At 36.3% G+C, this 19,733-nt stretch overlaps 4 protein-coding genes across 6 annotated transcripts in view; 3 read left to right on the top strand and 1 right to left on the bottom strand.

Annotated features, from left to right (window-relative positions):
- LOC6496791 (protein Wnt-5) overlaps positions 1-19,733 on the bottom strand; it is a 164,773-nt gene that overhangs the window by 127,692 nt on the left and 17,348 nt on the right. For all 3 annotated transcript variants that reach the window (XM_032455707.2, XM_044715468.1, XM_001965735.4), the window contains exon 2: positions 18,985-19,285. In XM_032455707.2, the coding sequence (XP_032311598.1) occupies positions 18,985-19,091 (107 nt within the window). In that variant the 5' untranslated portion in view covers positions 19,092-19,285. The remainder of the gene's footprint in view (positions 1-18,984; positions 19,286-19,733) is intronic.
- On the top strand, positions 1,534-2,713 carry LOC116656230. The gene is made up of 2 exons (XM_032455708.2): positions 1,534-1,771; positions 1,828-2,713. The coding sequence occupies exons 1-2, from the start codon at positions 1,592-1,594 to the stop codon at positions 1,999-2,001; spliced, it is 354 nt and encodes a 117-aa protein (XP_032311599.1). The 5' UTR covers positions 1,534-1,591; the 3' UTR covers positions 2,002-2,713.
- LOC6502742 lies at positions 5,010-6,189 on the top strand. Its single transcript, XM_001965732.4, has 2 exons — positions 5,010-5,247; positions 5,304-6,189. The coding sequence occupies exons 1-2, from the start codon at positions 5,068-5,070 to the stop codon at positions 5,475-5,477; spliced, it is 354 nt and encodes a 117-aa protein (XP_001965768.1). The 5' UTR covers positions 5,010-5,067; the 3' UTR covers positions 5,478-6,189.
- Positions 5,767-6,189, top strand: LOC123257240. Its single transcript, XM_044715469.1, has one exon. The coding sequence runs from the start codon at positions 5,767-5,769 to the stop codon at positions 6,133-6,135; it is 369 nt and encodes a 122-aa protein (XP_044571404.1). The 3' UTR covers positions 6,136-6,189.

The following is a 19,733-nucleotide window of genomic DNA, read 5'->3' as shown; positions in this document are numbered from 1 at the left end:
GGTGTTTTTCAAGTTAGAGGGTTGAAACTTTTCACAGAGAAAAACGCGCTTTAAGGTTTGCGCTTTAACCATATCTGACCTTGAGCGTCCACCTTTTCAAGGCTGTATCTCCGAAACTATTAGACGGATAAATTTGAAAAGGACATCTCTAGGACAATATTCTAGAGATGTTATAGAATTCAATAAGACAGAGAAGAAGAGAGATTGAAACATGTAACCCCTTAATGATAATCAACGCTTGGTGGGGCTTGGTGACCTCACAGTTCTTGGTTGCCTTTATCCTGTTCTATTACCTTTATCCTATTGCAGACAACTACCTGACCAATCTGTCTCAAAACAAGAAAGGAAAGCTAACTTCGGGCGGAGCCGAAGTAGATATACCCTTGCAGTTGTGCCATTTCCGATCGTTCAAATATATGGCGGCTATTGGATATAGTTGGCCGATCCCTATGAAATTGGAAAAATAAGATTATTATGTCCAAAGTAAAATACAAAGTCCCATCTTTCTAACTTAAATTACACCAAAGTTATGCCAATTTCGATCGTTCTATGACAGCTATAGGATATAGTCGGCCGATCCTTATGAAATTATAAGATATGTTGGACAAATATAACATGTGTGGAAAATCCCAACCCTCTAACTTAAAAAACACCAAAGTTATAGCATTTCCAATCAATCAGTTATATGGCAGCTATAGGATATAGTCGACCGATCCCGGCTGTTCCGACTTATGTACTACCTGCAAACAAAAGAAGCATGTGTGCAAAGTTTCAACTCGATAGCTCTAAATCTGAGAGACTAGTTTGCGTAGAAACCGACAGACGGACGGACAGACGGACATGCTTATATCGACTCAGGAGGTGATCCTGATCAAGAATATATATACCTTATAGGGTCGGAGATGTCTCCTTCACTGCGTTGCACACTTTTGACCAAAATTATAATACCCTCTGCAAGGGTATAAATATTTTTATTCGGCAGCAAAACAAAAAAGGAAAGCTAACTTCGGGCGGAGCCGAAGTTTATATACACTTGCAATCAGGAAGCAGCTTATATAATTATATATATATCAGATCGTATATAGTTGGCCGATCCTTATGAGAATTTCACCATGGAATCGATTTTCTAATTAAAATGTTGGAAACAGCCCCAAGCATCTTTAAAAATAAATTTCCATCACTCTAGCTTAAAAAACAACAAATTTAAGCAAATTCCGATGGTTCAGTTATATGGTAGCTATAAAATATAGTCGGCCGAAATTTGGCAAATCGGATTATTTGGCCCAAAATGGAATCTGTACCAAGTCCCAACCCTCTAATTTAATAAACACCGCAGTAATGGCATATCATGGGTAATGGGTATATCAACTTCGTTCCGCCCGAAGTTAGCTTTCCTTTCTTGTTTTTATTTTGGATAAGATAAAGTCACTTATCAATTACTTTTAAGTGGAAATGTTCCCAAACTTAAGTTTTTAATCAAAAAAGTACTTATAGATATAAAGTACAAAAACATGTTTAGCAATAAAAGTTCATATATTATTATCGTGGGAAACAGTTGTAATTGGTTTTTTTATGAAACAAGTTTGTCGTAATGAAGAGTCGGCTAATTTTTGTATTGGCTATCACAGCCTACATTATACCATCTTTTGCCTTTAATAACTACCTTTGGGGAGAGATTTCCGGCAACGATTATATTTTGGCTAAGGATAAAGTGTCAAAAGCTTTTTTTGTTGGCCTTGTTCAAACAAAAAAATATGTTTTCAAGCAGAAGGTAATATTAAACTTGTCAGTTACTTTATTAAAAATACTATACTAATTACTTTTTAGGATAACTTAAATGCGTTGACTATAACGGCAATAAAAATAACAGATAAAAAAGAAAAGAATGGTGCCACCGCTGAACTACTCTCTGGTGGGCCCGGATCAAAAGGCGCTACCATTTTATTTCAGTCAAAACGAGGTTATGGAATAAATGATGTTGTTGAGATATGGGGCCGATAATATACAAAATGCTTTACATTTCACAATGTGTTGTTTATTTGTCGCTTTCCGTAACTTTCACTTTCCCTTAATAATCAGACACGTTTATAAAAACTTTAATTGGTTTTCTTCTCTTAAAAATTTTACACCATAGGTAAACATTGATATTACCTAAGATAAGTTTTTAGTTGTCAGGCTTCTTTATTATCAAAGTGGGTCAAGATGTATCGAAACAGACCTATAAATTGAGGTTTCCTCTCGTCAGTCTCAACAGTAAAGTTTCATCTCTCCACAAAAACTCACCAATAAAATGTACCTCTGCAGCGTCGTATTATTATTATTAAGCACTACCTATTCAATAAATGGTCTAAGCGGAAGCGGAGGAGAAGGTAATGATTATACCTATGGTAGCAAAGCAACAACTGATACTCTCATTGCACGGGAGACTATAACTAAATCAAAAATGATGCTGCAGACTGTAACTAAAACATACACTCTAACTCAAGCTGGAACAGCGAAAACAATAACATATATACAAATAACAGACCTGAAACGTATGCGTGGAGCGAGCGCTGAAATTACATCCGGTGGAGTAGGTTCCACGACAGTCACAATAAAATTTACTTCAGCACGAGGAGCAGGAATAAAATCTCAAGTTGAAATATGGGGTTCTACATAAATAAGCTCCCAACAATCTTTGTTAAAATAAATACAAAATATGTACGCAATCGAATTTCATATATTTTATTTAATGAAGAACTTATAGAAAATAATAATAAAACAAGAAAGGAAAGCTAACTTCGGGAGGAGCCGAAGATGACATACCCTTGCAGTTAAGGTTTTTACATTTCCGATCGTTCAGTTATATGGCGTCTATAGGATATAATCGGCCAATTCTTATGAAATTCGGCAAAAAAATTATTTTGTCCAAAATAAAATCTGTACCAAGTTCCATCTTTCTAACTCACCAAAACACCAAATGAATGATGTGTGCAAAGTTTCAACTCGACAGCTTTAAATCTGAGAGACTAGTTTGCGTAGAAACAGACAGACGGATATGCTCACATCGACTCAGGAGGTGATCCTGATCAAGAATATATATACAATATAGGGTTGGAGATGTCTCGTTCAATGCGTTGCACACTTTTGACCAAAATTATAATACCATCTGCAAGGGTATAATAAACAAGAAAGGAAAGCTTACTTCGGGCGGAGCCGAAGTTGATATACCCTTGCAGTTCAGTGGCAGTCCGCTAGGTGGCGCCACGCATCTTATATTATTAGATATGTAGCGGATCGTATATAGTCGGCCGATCCTTATGAAATTTGGCATATTGAAATATTTTTCCCAAAATATAATCTGTACCAAATCCCATCTTTCTAACTTAAAAAACACCAAAGTATGCCAATTTCGATCGTTGTATGACAGCTATAGGATATAGTCGGCCGATCCTTATGAAATTTTGTACACAAGATATATTGGTCAAATATAACACGTGTGGAAAGTCTCAACTCTCTACCTTAAAAAACACCAAAGTTATGGCATTTCCGATCAATCAGTTATATGGCAGCTATAGGATATAGTCGACCGATCCCGGCCGTTCCGACTTATATACTACCTGCAAGGAAAAAACGGATGTGTGCAAAGTTTCAACTCGATAGCTTCAAAACTGAGAGACTAGTTTGCGTAGAAACCGACAGACAGACGGACAGACAGACAGACGGACAGACGGACATGCTTATATCGACTCAGGAGGTGATCCTGATCAAGAATATATATACTTTATAGGGTCGGAGATGTCTCCTTCACTGCGTTGCACACTTTTGACCAAAATTATAATACCCTCTGCAAGGGTATAAAAACAACTAAAAGGACTGCTTTTGGGAAAACGGAAACCTATAAACTAGGACCAATAAATCAAAGATATTGCAATAAAGACGCGAAAGATTAGTTAGGAGATGATCCTGGTAAATAATATAAATACTTTATGTGCGTCGCACAGCTTTGACCAAAATTATTATACCCTCTTCATGGGGTTTGTTATGGCTTCCATATTTGGTCAATTGTTCCATTCCAAAAAATGTAATATGGATCTTTAAATTATATATTATATATCTGTCATATGACTGACCAATGAAAAATTCAGGCTTACAGTTTTCAACTTAAAAACTGTATATTTTACACATATGAATATATGTAACAAGGAGAATTAATGATTTCCGTACAAAAAATACAAAATTTTTAATGCTTCGTGTTTTGTCGTGTTTTGTCGTGTTTTGGAAGGTCGGCACGAAAACGCACGCTCGCGTGTTAAATTTTAATTTTCAACACAAACACGCGTGTGCACGCGTGCCACGACGAAAACACGAGCCCATGCCCACCCCTAGTGTGAATGTATGTAACATGAAGAAGAAATCATCTCCAACCCTATAAGTATATATATTCTTCATTAGCATCAACAGCCGAGTCGATATGGCTATATCCGTCTCTTTGTTTGAACGCGTGGATCTCAGAGACAATACTTCTTATATAACCACGATCAAGTTTGATTAAAATTTTTTCCACTTCCAACTAGTTTTTGATGCCCAACCATTTGTTTGATTAAGTTATATACCCTACCTCAAGGGCTGGACATGGGAAAAATTCAATTTCCTAATATCTCAGTATACATAAATAATTGCCCGATATGCCTTCAAATTTAAGCAAATTCCGATGGTTCAGTTATATGGTAGCTATAAAATATAGTCGGCCGAAATTTGGCAAATCGGATTATTTGGCCCAAAATGGAATCTGTACCAAGTCCCAACCCTCTAATTTAATAAACACCGCAGTAATGGCATATCATGGGTAATGGGTATATCAACTTCGTTCCGCCCGAAGTTAGCTTTCCTTTCTTGTTTTTATTTTGGATAAGATAAAGTCACTTATCAATTACTTTTAAGTGGAAATGTTCCCAAACTTAAGTTTTTAATCAAAAAAGTACTTATAGATATAAAGTACAAAAACATGTTTAGCAATAAAAGTTCATATATTATTATCGTGGGAAACAGTTGTAATTGGTTTTTTTATGAAACAAGTTTGTCGTAATGAAGAGTCGGCTAATTTTTGTATTGGCTATCACAGCCTACATTATACCATCTTTTGCCTTTAATAACTACCTTTGGGGAGAGATTTCCGGCAACGATTATATTTTGGCTAAGGATAAAGTGTCAAAAGCTTTTTTTGTTGGCCTTGTTCAAACAAAAAAATATGTTTTCAAGCAGAAGGTAATATTAAACTTGTCAGTTACTTTATTAAAAATACTATACTAATTACTTTTTAGGATAACTTAAATGCGTTGACTATAACGGCAATAAAAATAACAGATAAAAAAGAAAAGAATGGTGCCACCGCTGAACTACTCTCTGGTGGGCCCGGATCAAAAGGCGCTACCATTTTATTTCAGTCAAAACGAGGTTATGGAATAAATGATGTTGTTGAGATATGGGGCCGATAATATACAAAATGCTTTACATTTCACAATGTGTTGTTTATTTGTCGCTTTCCGTAACTTTCACTTTCCCTTAATAATCAGACACGTTTATAAAAACTTTAATTGGTTTTCTTCTCTTAAAAATTTTACACCATAGGTAAACATTGATATTACCTAAGATAAGTTTTTAGTTGTCAGGCTTCTTTATTATCAAAGTGGGTCAAGATGTATCGAAACAGACCTATAAATTGAGGTTTCCTCTCGTCAGTCTCAACAGTAAAGTTTCATCTCTCCACAAAAACTCACCAATAAAATGTACCTCTGCAGCGTCGTATTATTATTATTAAGCACTACCTATTCAATAAATGGTCTAAGCGGAAGCGGAGGAGAAGGTAATGATTATACCTATGGTAGCAAAGCAACAACTGATACTCTCATTGCACGGGAGACTATAACTAAATCAAAAATGATGCTGCAGACTGTAACTAAAACATACACTCTAACTCAAGCTGGAACAGCGAAAACAATAACATATATACAAATAACAGACCTGAAACGTATGCGTGGAGCGAGCGCTGAAATTACATCCGGTGGAGTAGGTTCCACGACAGTCACAATAAAATTTACTTCAGCACGAGGAGCAGGAATAAAATCTCAAGTTGAAATATGGGGTTCTACATAAATAAGCTCCCAACAATCTTTGTTAAAATAAATACAAAATATGTACGCAATCGAATTTCATATATTTTATTTAATGAAGAACTTATAGAAAATAATAATAAAACAAGAAAGGAAAGCTAACTTCGGGAGGAGCCGAAGATGACATACCCTTGCAGTTAAGGTTTTTACATTTCCGATCGTTCAGTTATATGGCGTCTATAGGATATAATCGGCCAATTCTTATGAAATTCGGCAAAAAAATTATTTTGTCCAAAATAAAATCTGTACCAAGTTCCATCTTTCTAACTCACCAAAACACCAAATGAATGATGTGTGCAAAGTTTCAACTCGACAGCTTTAAATCTGAGAGACTAGTTTGCGTAGAAACAGACAGACGGATATGCTCACATCGACTCAGGAGGTGATCCTGATCAAGAATATATATACAATATAGGGTTGGAGATGTCTCGTTCAATGCGTTGCACACTTTTGACCAAAATTATAATACCATCTGCAAGGGTATAATAAACAAGAAAGGAAAGCTTACTTCGGGCGGAGCCGAAGTTGATATACCCTTGCAGTTCAGTGGCAGTCCGCTAGGTGGCGCCACGCATCTTATATTATTAGATATGTAGCGGATCGTATATAGTCGGCCGATCCTTATGAAATTTGGCATATTGAAATATTTTTCCCAAAATATAATCTGTACCAAATCCCATCTTTCTAACTTAAAAAACACCAAAGTATGCCAATTTCGATCGTTGTATGACAGCTATAGGATATAGTCGGCCGATCCTTATGAAATTTTGTACACAAGATATATTGGTCAAATATAACACGTGTGGAAAGTCTCAACTCTCTACCTTAAAAAACACCAAAGTTATGGCATTTCCGATCAATCAGTTATATGGCAGCTATAGGATATAGTCGACCGATCCCGGCCGTTCCGACTTATATACTACCTGCAAGGAAAAAACGGATGTGTGCAAAGTTTCAACTCGATAGCTTCAAAACTGAGAGACTAGTTTGCGTAGAAACCGACAGACAGACGGACAGACAGACAGACGGACAGACGGACATGCTTATATCGACTCAGGAGGTGATCCTGATCAAGAATATATATACTTTATAGGGTCGGAGATGTCTCCTTCACTGCGTTGCACACTTTTGACCAAAATTATAATACCCTCTGCAAGGGTATAAAAACAACTAAAAGGACTGCTTTTGGGAAAACGGAAACCTATAAACTAGGACCAATAAATCAAAGATATTGCAATAAAGACGCGAAAGATTAGTTAGGAGATGATCCTGGTAAATAATATAAATACTTTATGTGCGTCGCACAGCTTTGACCAAAATTATTATACCCTCTTCATGGGGTTTGTTATGGCTTCCATATTTGGTCAATTGTTCCATTCCAAAAAATGTAATATGGATCTTTAAATTATATATTATATATCTGTCATATGACTGACCAATGAAAAATTCAGGCTTACAGTTTTCAACTTAAAAACTGTATATTTTACACATATGAATATATGTAACAAGGAGAATTAATGATTTCCGTACAAAAAATACAAAATTTTTAATGCTTCGTGTTTTGTCGTGTTTTGTCGTGTTTTGGAAGGTCGGCACGAAAACGCACGCTCGCGTGTTAAATTTTAATTTTCAACACAAACACGCGTGTGCACGCGTGCCACGACGAAAACACGAGCCCATGCCCACCCCTAGTGTGAATGTATGTAACATGAAGAAGAAATCATCTCCAACCCTATAAGTATATATATTCTTCATTAGCATCAACAGCCGAGTCGATATGGCTATATCCGTCTCTTTGTTTGAACGCGTGGATCTCAGAGACAATACTTCTTATATAACCACGATCAAGTTTGATTAAAATTTTTTCCACTTCCAACTAGTTTTTGATGCCCAACCATTTGTTTGATTAAGTTATATACCCTACCTCAAGGGCTGGACATGGGAAAAATTCAATTTCCTAATATCTCAGTATACATAAATAATTGCCCGATATGCCTTCATGGCATCACTTCATCACATACCACCGGACCCAGTAATTAAACTCCCTCAAATCCATTTAAGCTTATATTAATTTCCTGCTTGGTCCTGACATTTTTGAGATTAATATCTCGGCTTTATACGTTCCCTGTTCCTATATACCACCTTCGTCCAAACCGCCGTGGCAACAATATCAATTAGCAATTCATTTCATTTCTAATATTCTGTCTGATTGTGACCAGCTGGTAGCTGTGGGTGACTTTAATATCCCGAAACTCATTTGATTTAACGTTGATAATTCACCGTCTTTATTACCTAAAACGCACAACGACTTTCCGCGGGTATGTTTAACATGTCTTGACTTGTGTTTCGTTTAAGATTCTGATGGAATTACTCTTTCCAAAACTTTTCCCCTTTTTTTAAGCTTTTTGAAAAACTAATCACTTCACATTTGCAACACATTTGTAATTTAATAAGATAACCGTGCCACCATGGCTTCATGAAGCACCGTCCACCACTACCACTTCAGTCATCTACACTAACTTCCGTGAATGAAACATTTGACCCTCTTAATCATTCGCCCTAAGTAAACTCATTCTTTTGGAATTCTCAACTGATCTGATTTGTATTTCGAGCTTCTTGAAAGCTTGAAAAGAATTTAAAGTCTTTTTTAAAAAATGCTCACTCACGCTTAGTTCGCGTTACATTTGGTGTGCCCCAAGGAAACCATCTTGGACCTTTACTATTTACATTGTTTATTAACGACTTGTCCCTTGCCCTTCCATAAAAAAATATATATATATTACACTGTGCGACAAAAAAAAAAAAAAAGAAATACACTTGGGAAACGAGATAGTGTAGGTTGTTAATCTGGTCGAAAAGAACTCAAAAATATTTTTTTTTATATTTTTGGAACCCTCCAATTTTTATTTATTTAAAAAAAACCGTTTTTCGGGACTTTTTTGTGCTTAAAAATTCCTGAACGCGTTTTTTTTCAACCGATTTCAAAATTTTCGGTGTTTTTCAATAGTTAAATGTTGTAGCTTTTGAAAAAAAAATATATCTTCGATTTTGTTGAACAAAAAGGACAACATTTTTACACCTGAAACTGAAGTTTTCGACTTTTATTCGTGTTTTTCGGATTTTGATGCCAGTTTTTCGGTACAACTTACAAAAATTCGGCCATTTTTGATACATATCAATGTTGTCCCATTCATTATGAATAAAACGAGACAAGTTTCATCAAAAAATAATGAAAATTGGTGAAGCTATAAAGCTTTTCCTAAAAACAGTTAATTCAACCTAGCGTGCGCTCCGGAGTACCTGTGTGTATAAGACAGGAATATGCGCTCTTCTTCTTATAGTGCTCCCATGGTTTTATTGACTTTTTTTGGGAAAAGCGTTATAACTTCAACAATTTTTATTATCTTTTAATGAAATTTGTCTCGTTTTATTGAGTATTAATGAGACAATATTAATATGTGGCATAAATGACAGAATTTTTGTCAGAAGAAAGCAATATACTCTTATTTTTATACACATTGTTTCTCCGAAGCGCTCTCTAGGTTGAGTTGACTTTTTTTGGGAAAAGCGTTATAACTTCACCAATTTTCAAAAATTTTGAAATCGATTGAAAAAAACGCGTTCAGGAATTTTTAAGCGCAAAAAAGTCCCGAAAAACGGTTTTTTTTAATAAATAAAAATTGGAGGGTTCCAAAAATATAAAAAAAATATTTTTGAGTTCCCTTCGACCAGATTAACAACCTACACTATCTCGTTTCACAAGTGTTTTTTCACTGTCGCACCGTTATATTGGACCGTCTAATATTTCAGTATGGACCGTGTGTCTGGAGTCTTTTATAGGATATACCGAAAACCCATCGAATCTACAAAAAAGGGTTGATTTTCGACCTTAGAGGACCTAAATTATGTTCGGACTACAGTGGTCTTTACCACATCTTTTCGCTTTGCTCTATGTATAACCTTAAATCGTTTATTCCTAATAATTTATCTGAACAACACTCTTCTTCGTAATATTTTACTCCATTCTTTATTCTCGGATCTATTCCCGCGTACGTTAGCAGCAGGAGCCAGGCGAAAAAAAATTTATTAAAAAATCATTGGAGAAAATCGTATTTTATCGTTCGTCTTGTGGCGAGTCAACCGACACAATTTAAAATAGCAACGAATAAATACTTCTTCGCCATGTCATCAAAAAACCCTTTGGGCATACTAAAAGGCTACTCACTACAATAAGCTTCACTCTTCAACAAGTCTGAATAGTCACAACCTAGATATAAAACCAAATCTTTGTATCCACCCTATCTTTAATAAATATTAATTGTTATTAACCAACGTGGTTATATTTATTTGGAGCATACAAGTCTCCATAATTGGTGACCCTCGACAACTAGAACAATTTCCAAATCACATTGGTATTTCACAACATGGTCGAAAACGAAGACTTCGCTGACACGCAAGATGCTGCGCAATTCACTAGCACAGCCATGATCCAATCCGTATTTGGAAAGATGCCGTTCTCAAATTTACAATCAATCACAAACATAGAAATGTGCTTCACGAAGTTAGAAAGTTGGTTCGCACTACAAGGACTTGGTGCACGAAAAGAACAGGAAAAGTTCGCTGCAGTCATCGCCTACGCAGACCCCAAATACCTGGAACAACTACACGATCTTATGAACAATCCACCCGAAACAGCCCCTTATTCCACCTTAAAGGAAGCGATCCTTTCAAAGTTTACGGACTCGGAAATGGTACGTTTGGACAGACTCTCAACTGGAATTCAGCTCGACGACAGCCGCCCAAGCCACTTACTCTGCCAACTGCAGCAAACCAAGGCAACCTGCGACCAATCAGTAGAAACGACGCTACTGGATCAAACGTTTGCCTCCTCCCGTGCGCGCGGTAATTGTCGGCATGATAGGAAGCTCACCGCAGACCAAATTCTCACAACTGGCAAAAGCAGCCGATGCAGTTATGGATTCCTTAAACGACGATGTGTCTGACCACGTATATGCTTTTTCAAAAAACAAACAACAGCAGTCTAATCAAGAAGAACGCGTCATAACGCAGACCAAACGACTCGACGATACCGACAACGCTCTGCAGCATATTAACAACAAACAGGGACAGTTACTAAATCACAATCAATCGCGTGGCAGAAATAATCAGCGACCCCAAAATTATTACCGCAACAATGCACCTTCTAACGATAGATCGTCCCAACAACTGTGTTGGTACCACAACAAGTACGGCAGAGATTCATAGCGTTGCAGCCAACCATGCTCCTTAACAGTGTTCAACGAGGACGACCAAAAAAACTAAATGCAACCGTCAGAGGATCAGGAGGCAGCCTTGACGGATTAAGTAATTTGGCCTCTTCTTATCATCAAGCATTTCAATCAATGTTCACAGAATTTCTTACTGCAACCGACTTTTCGTACCAGACGCCCAATCTTGTAGGAAATTTTTAGTTGATACAGGAGCCGACGTTTCGATCATTCCATCCAGTACTATTCACAAGAATATACAAAACTCCAATCGCCATACAATCTTTGCAGCGAACGGCACAGAAATATAAACATACGGAACCATCCGCTTGACACTGGACCTAGGACTGATACCAATACTCTGATCATTGGATCCGATTTTCTACACAACTACAACCTCCTTGTCAACATCAAGGAGGCTAAGTTAGTTGATGCCAAAACACGCTTGACATCCTGTGGTATCCACACACATCAAAATTCATCAATTATTAAAACATTCAACACGTCCAACGCATTCGCTCAACTGTTGGAGGAATTCAAAGACATCACACAACTCAACACAATCACACATCGTCCATCGTCAACGACTAGCGTCACCCACGTCATCGACACCAAAGGAGCACCACCCTTCGCGCGTCCACGAAGACTGACCCCAGAGAAACTCCGAGCAGCAAAGAACGAGTTCCAATATTTAATGGACATGGGACTATGCAGACCTTCTAAAACCCATATGCTTCACCTTTACACATGGTACGAAAACCTACTGGTGAATGGAGACCATGCAATGACTACCGCGCCCTCAATGCGCAAACCATACCGGACCGGTATCCGCTACCACACATACAAGATTGCACACACGTGTTCTATGGAAAAACTATTTTCTCCAAGATCGATCTCAACCGCGCATACAATCAAATCCCTATACAACCGAAAGACATCCCTAAAACGGCCATAACAACTCCATTTGGTATGTTTGAATTCACACACATGACATTTGGACTGTGTAACGCAGCTCAAACATTTCAACGCTATTTGCATACAGCATTGAGATATTTGGACTTTGTCTTTGTTTACGTCAACGATATAGCCGTCGCATCGGCCAACATACAACAACATCATATCCATCTGCGCCAAGTTTTCGAGAAACTGGAAGAGTACAATCTCACGATAAACACCAGCAAATGTAGTTTCGAAAAAAAATCAATTGAGTTCCTCGGACATAAAATTAACCACCAGGGTATTAAACCTCTACAAACAGGTACAAGGTAAAAGCCATTACAAATTTCCCCTTACCCAAGGTGGCCAAAGAATTACGAAGATTCCTCGCAATGATCAACTTTTATAGACGATTCATCCCCAATGCTATTCAACATCAAGGTCCACTGGTGCAGCTTATACCAGGTAATAAGAAAAACGATTCCACCCCAATCAACTGGACAACTGAAACAATCGACAAATTCAACAGTTGCATAAATTCTTTAGCACAAGCTGCACTATTGGCACATCCTGCACCGAACGCAAACCTTTCGCTAAGCACAGACGCGAGCAACATAGCAATGGGAGCGGTTCTACATCAAGTCTTCAACTCTGAATACCAACCAATGGGATTCTTCAGCATTAAGCTCTCAGAAACACAACGAAAATATAGCACATACTATCGGGAACTCTTAGCAATTTACCTCGGAATAAAACATTTCCGCCACATGCTGGAAGGCAGGGTTTTTCACATCCGTACAGACCACAAACCCTTAGTATACGCCTTTGATCAAAAACCCGAAAAAGCATCACCGCGGCAACTTCGCCAATTGGATTTCATAGGACAATTTACCACATCTATAACACACGTAGCAGGAGACGAAAATACAACCGCAGATACGCTTTCCCGCATGGAAGCCATCGGAGACAATTGCATTAATTTTAATGAAATAAGCGATGCGCAATTACGCTGCCCAGAACTCCAAAAACTACTCAATTCCAACACCAGCTCGCTTCAGTTAAAAGCAGTAAATATTCCTCATACACATCACTCACTAATTTGCGATGTATCTACTTTTAGCGTACGACCTTTCATACCACAGCCGCTTAGAAACAAAATCATTGAGAAGCTACACAACATTGCACACGGTGGAGTTAAGGAAACTATAAAACTTTTAAAACAACGATCCGTTTGGCCCTCCATGCACAAAGAAATCTCCGAGTTCGTAAAACACTGCATTCCTTGCCAAAGATCAAAAATCACCCGTCACGTTCGCTCACCTCTTCAACACTTCACACTACCCAACCAAAGATTCGAGCACATCAATCTGGATCTTATTGGGCCACTACCACAATCTGGCCCGTACAGATACTGCGTCACCATCATAGATCGGTACACAAGGTGGCCAGAAGCTATCGCTATTGAAGACATGCAAGCCGATACCGTAGCATCCGCCCTCATTCGCTCCTGGATCTCCAGATTTGGCATACCGGCTCGAATCACAACGGATCAAGGCAGACAATTCGAATCGATGCTATTCAATGAATTATCAAGGCTAATCAAGGCTGGGAATCGATCACCTACGTACAACCGCATATCATCCACAAGCAAACGGAATCATCGAACGCTGGCACACTAAAAGCTGCCATCATGTGCAAAAACCATGCGAATTGGCCACAGAAACTACCGATAATTCTTTTAGGACTTCGCACAGCTTACAAACCGGACATTCAAGCATCACCCGCACAGCTAGTACACGGAACTACGCTCGGGTTACCGGGAGAGTTTTTCCACCAATCAAACAAAATACAATCCCAAACGAAATATGCCAAAGAATTGGAAAAAATCATGCAAGAGATCCGTCCAGCACAAACACCTTATCATGACACCTCCAAACCATTTATATTTAAGGAATTGGAAACCACCCCACATGTATTCCTACGAAATGATGCCGTACGCACTTCAACCTCCATACGACGGTCCATTTGAAGTCATCGAAAGGAACGACAAACACTTCACCCTATCCGTCGCTGGACGTGCAGGCAAGGTATCAGTGGACCGCCTCAAGCCCGCCTTCGTAATAATGCAACACCCGATAGACAAAAGCTCAACGCTGGAACCACCAAATAAAGGACCAAACCTACAGGCTCTGGGAGAGCCACCGGAAAAAACCTCACCTCAAAGACCCCCGTACAATTAGACTCCCTGCTCGCTTTGCACCATGAAGTCTAGGAATTAATAACTGTGGCGACTTCTTCGCCATGTTATCAAAAAACCCTTTGGGCATACTGAAAGACTACTCGCTACAATAAGCTTAACTCTTCAACCAGTCTGAATAGTCACAACCTAGACATAAAACCAAATCTTTGTATCCACCCTATCTTTAATAAATAATAATAGTTATTAACCAACGTGGTTATATTTATTTGGAGCATATAAGTCTCCATAGTCTGTTTATTTTCAAACGCAACATTACTTTCATTTTGTTGAACTCAGCAACTAACCCAAAAAAAAACAAAACGGGAAGACGCGGATATGTTAATTGTCAAAAAGAAAAAGTTTTCATCCGGCTAGAATTCCAACCTGCAAAAATAAGTTATTAAAAAAATATCTTTTCACACTTGGCCACCATACTTGACCTCATTTTGACAGTTATGGTGACAGTTTATGGTGCCTATAGAAACAGATTACCACCATAATCGTTATGGCTTTCTACTTTTCATACCCTTGCAGAGAATCGCGCGTTTAAAATTACAGCAAATTGGCTTAGTTATAGTGTTTATATGTTAAATCAGAATATGTTATTGGATTAGTTCTGATTTGGCTTTTGTTTTCCGGGTATAAATAAGCTATAGAAATGGTTAAATATTGCAATTTTTTTTTAAAAATAGCTATATCGACTCAACTAGCTGTTGATGATGATGAAGGATATTCAAACAGGTATATACTTTATGAGATAGGAGATGATTCCTTACACACATTCACACAAACACAATATACCCTTCTACAATATAAAATGGGTATAAAAATGTATCTCAAAGAAATATAGAAATAAAATCCTGCCTTAACTTATCTTTAGACCACTCTCATATAAAAAACCAAAATAAAGATACTATACAATTATATGACAAGCTGAAATAAATTTCGGGATATCTTACAAAAAATCATGGTATCAGCTCTCCTTCTTTAATCCACTACGAACATTGTCCATGCAAGCATTTACCTTAGCAAAAAAAAAAAAAAGTTACTCAGTCAACAATAACAATAACCAATACAACACATTAATAAAGATTAATAAATCAGTCTTCTTCCTAAAGAAAAAATCTCTCATAAAGCATGGTTTCCACCAACTTATTATTTTAAATGAAAACTTATATTATTTTGGATATTGTAAACTTATTTTAAAAATCAAATCCTTATAAAATAAAAAAAAACATTGAATCTATTATTTTCTTTTATGTCAAAATCTAAGAAGCAAGAAAAATGAGTTTTGGCGTCTACTTTTATTTTTAAAGTGCTGTCAGGGGGAGGGTAACTTTAATATATCTTTACAAAATTATCTGTCTTTTAAAATATCCGATCTATATAAACAGTAAAACAACTTATATCATATAAAAAAAAACTATTCACGAGGTATAATACCGGTGACACCATCAAATCAATATATTATATAAAAATGTATTCTTTTTTTATTATATAAAAATAAGTCGGGGTTTCTTTCCTGTCGCTATAACTCTAAAACGTACGAACCGATTGCCACGGTTTTGCATTCATTGGAACAGTCTCGGGTTCTGTGAGGTTTATAGCAAAGAAAATTCAGGAAAAATATCAACTGAAAAGCTGAAAAGGGAAAATCTTTTTTTACATACAGCGCCATTTCAGTACTATAAACCAATAATATCTATAATAATAGTAGGTGCCGTTACGTGATACATTGTTACTCTTATAGTATCTGAGATCCACTCGTTCAAACAAACAGACGGATATTGCCATATCGACTCGGGTGTTGATGCTGATGAAGAGTATATATACTTATGGGGTTGGAGATGATTTCTTCTTCCTTCTTCTTCTTCTTCCTACAATCGTGCACAGTGATATACATATATAATAATATTTTTTTTTTAAATAAATTTAAATTTTTATACCCTTGCAGAGGGTATTATAATTTTGGTCAAAAGTGTGCAACGCAGTGAAGGAGACATCTCCGACCCTATAAAATATATACATATAATCTTGATCACTTCCTGAGTCGGTATAAGCATGTCCGTCTGTCTGTCGGTTTCTACGCAAACTAGTCTCTCAGTTTTAGAGCTATCGAGTTGAAACTTTGCACACATCCTTCTTTTTCTTGCGGAAAAAGGAAAGGAACGCAGAAAAAAGGAGTAATTTTGTAATTGCTAATAAAGGAGGCCACTTAATTGATATTGTTTTCAAAAACTAGCCCAACAAAATTTTAAGGAACCAAACTGAATAAAAATACATTACTTATAGAAATCGGTTGGTTTTTCTCAAAGTTATTCCATGTTTACATACCGACATAAAAGATGGAACACCCTGTATATATATTCTTAATCAGGATCTTCTCTTGGATCAATATAAGCATGTCCGCCTAACCGTCTGTCTGTTTCTACACAAATTTGTCTCTCAGTTTTAAAGCTATCGAGTTGAAACTTTGCACAAGTCGGAACGGCCGGGATCAGTGGACTATATCCTATAGCTGCCATATAACTGATTGATCGGAAATGTCATTACTTTGGTGTTTTGTAAGTTAAAGAGTTCGATTGCCAATAATAATCCGATTTGCCAAATTTCATAAAGATCGGCCGACTATATCCAATATATAGATATCCATATAACTGAACGATCGGAATTGGCATAACTTTTGTGTTTTTTAAGCTAGAATGATGGGACTTTCTACGGATTCCATTTTGGGCAATATAATCCGATCTGCCAAATATCATAGGATCGGACAACTATATCCTATAGACGAGATATAACTGAACGATCGAAAATGGAACAACCTTAACTGCAAGGGTATATCAACTTCGGCTCCGTCCGAAGTTAGCTTTCCTTTCTTGTTTTTTTTTTAAGGGGGCATGCGCACTTGTAAATTTCAAAAAATCGAATTTTTTTTTTTGCATTTTCTTAAAGTATATACATTTAGAAATGTGTCCACAAAATTTTGAAATGATCCGGTGAAAATTCAGTGAGCTACACATGTTGAAAGGGAGGGGCCTCCGGTAAGTGTAATGGTGATTTGAAACTTTAAACACGTTTTTCTCAAAACTACGTTTTCAAAGTCGGTGACCACTCTTACTCGAAAACTAGTGACCCGATTGTCTTGAAATTTAGCATGCTCTTTTATTACATAATAATCTAGTACTTAATCGAAGGATTTTTTTTTTATGCAAAACTTTTTTTTTTACAGCTGAAAAACTACCGATTTTTTTGACGAAAAACGATTTTTCAACTTTGAAAGGTCGCCATTTTGTCAAATATTTTTTTTTTTTTAATATCCTTCGATTAAGTACTAGATTTACTTTTAATAAATGTAAATCCGTTTCATTTTTTGATTTTAGACTATCCAGTTTTTCACAGTGTTGGTCACCGCAACTCGCCTTTTTCGGATGGACCTCACTTCGACGGGGCATAACTTTGAAACCCCTAAATATTTTCTACTTTTTTTTTTTCAAATTTAAGTTAAAATAATGTACTTTCACATAATAAAACGATATTTCAAAAAAATTCAATAGTTTACGAGAAAAAAATTCGGAAAAAATTCCTATTTTTTGGCCCTCCAAGTGCGCATGCCCCCTTAATTACGAACATTTTTCCGATAAAATTGTTCTTGATACAGTTCATTATTACTGTAAACTATATCATCAATATACATTTTTATTAATATGTATTGTTCTCTTGATGGAATTCTCATTTAATTAGCAAACAAAATATTAATAAACAAATAATTTTTTTTTGATTTGAATATTTTTAGCCTTCTATCAGCTTTCAAGAGAGACCATATATGTAGGTAATATTAATATACATCTGTAATACAATACAGTCTTTTTAGGTTCGTTTTTTGTCACCGTAAAGCTAACGAGAAAGAATTCTTGTGCTCACGTAAGATATTTGGAATATATAATTTTTGTTTAAAAGGAGCGGTAAACAAGATGATTTCATAAAGTCCATATATACCCATAGTACCATAATATCGTACCATAATATCCTTAGAGGATCGGCATATATCAAACTACACTGGCTATATAGGACTGGAGCGATAAAATAACATATGTTTGCATTTTGATCCCATAAAATTTAAGTTAATAGCCAAAATAAGAAATTTTTTCGTTCCATATTTAACAAATTAATTAAATAATTATGTTTTTACAAAATTATTAAATTTAAAATTACGCATATTGTACAGATTTTTGCAATATAAGAAAATACTACATTCGTTGTAGAAAGATTATATAATTTTTAATTACATAATTTAATTGCATAATATTTGATGAAGTTTGATTTCAAATACATTTAATTAGCAAACAAAATACCGATTAAAATAAACGTATATCCAACTAAAAATACTTACATCCAAGTGGGTACACCTTGTAATCCTGTTGCACTATAAGCCTTTGGAAAGAATATTGATGCAGACCAAACCCAAAACAAAAAAACGTCTTCTTTTAAAAGAAACATTTTGGAACGTACAAGATCAAATAACGCACGTATTTTCTTCAGGTGGCCAAAAAATGTTAAGAACAATATGCCGTAGTTTTAACAATATTTATTTTGGTGACTTTGTGCGCTTCATAACACCCAAAACAAACAAATTTTTTTCTTCAATTTTAATGGGTCTTCCGGTTAAAACTGCTTCAATTTTATGATGTGAGCTGGAAATAGATAAATCAGTCAATTTCTTGTTTATTATTTTATTGTAATTTTGATAATATAATTTTGATTCTAATAAAGTATCTATACAAGGTGCGTTCCAAAGAAAACAGGACTTTTTGCTTCTAGCACCCTCTAGCGCCATATATATGTCAACTGGTGCGTTAGAATCTGCTATCCGTTATCGACTTCCAGTAAAAATTGCATGTCATTTCATCTATTGGAAGTGAGGCTATTGCGTTTTAAGTGTCAGTATGTTTTTGTCATCGGTGCGAAAATGATCTTCGAACATTAAATTTTGTTTTAAAATTGGTAAAACTTTTACCGAAACGTTTCAATTGATGAAACAAGTTTATGGCGATGATTGCCTATCCCGTAGCAGAGTGCACGAGTGGTTTCAACGTTTTCAAAGTGGTCGTGAGGACATAAATGACGATGAACATGTGGGCC

This window comes from Drosophila ananassae, chromosome 3L (assembly GCF_017639315.1).
Source record: "Drosophila ananassae strain 14024-0371.13 chromosome 3L, ASM1763931v2, whole genome shotgun sequence".
In the NCBI taxonomy this organism is placed as follows: Eukaryota; Metazoa; Arthropoda; class Insecta; order Diptera; family Drosophilidae; genus Drosophila; species Drosophila ananassae.
The sequence above is the reverse complement of the archived record's forward strand: the minus strand, read 5'-3'. Positions and strand labels throughout refer to the sequence as shown.

Coding starts and splice junctions, on each gene's coding strand:
- LOC123257240 (XM_044715469.1), top strand. CDS start 5,767: ATGTACCTCTGCAGCGTCGTATTATTATTATTAAGCACTACCTATTCA.
- LOC116656230 (XM_032455708.2), top strand. CDS start 1,592: ATGAAGAGTCGGCTAATTTTTGTATTGGCTATCACAGCCTACATTATA. Junction 1,772..1,827: donor AATATGTTTTCAAGCAGAAG/GTAATATTAAAC, acceptor ATTACTTTTTAG/GATAACTTAAATGCGTTGAC.
- LOC6502742 (XM_001965732.4), top strand. CDS start 5,068: ATGAAGAGTCGGCTAATTTTTGTATTGGCTATCACAGCCTACATTATA. Junction 5,248..5,303: donor AATATGTTTTCAAGCAGAAG/GTAATATTAAAC, acceptor ATTACTTTTTAG/GATAACTTAAATGCGTTGAC.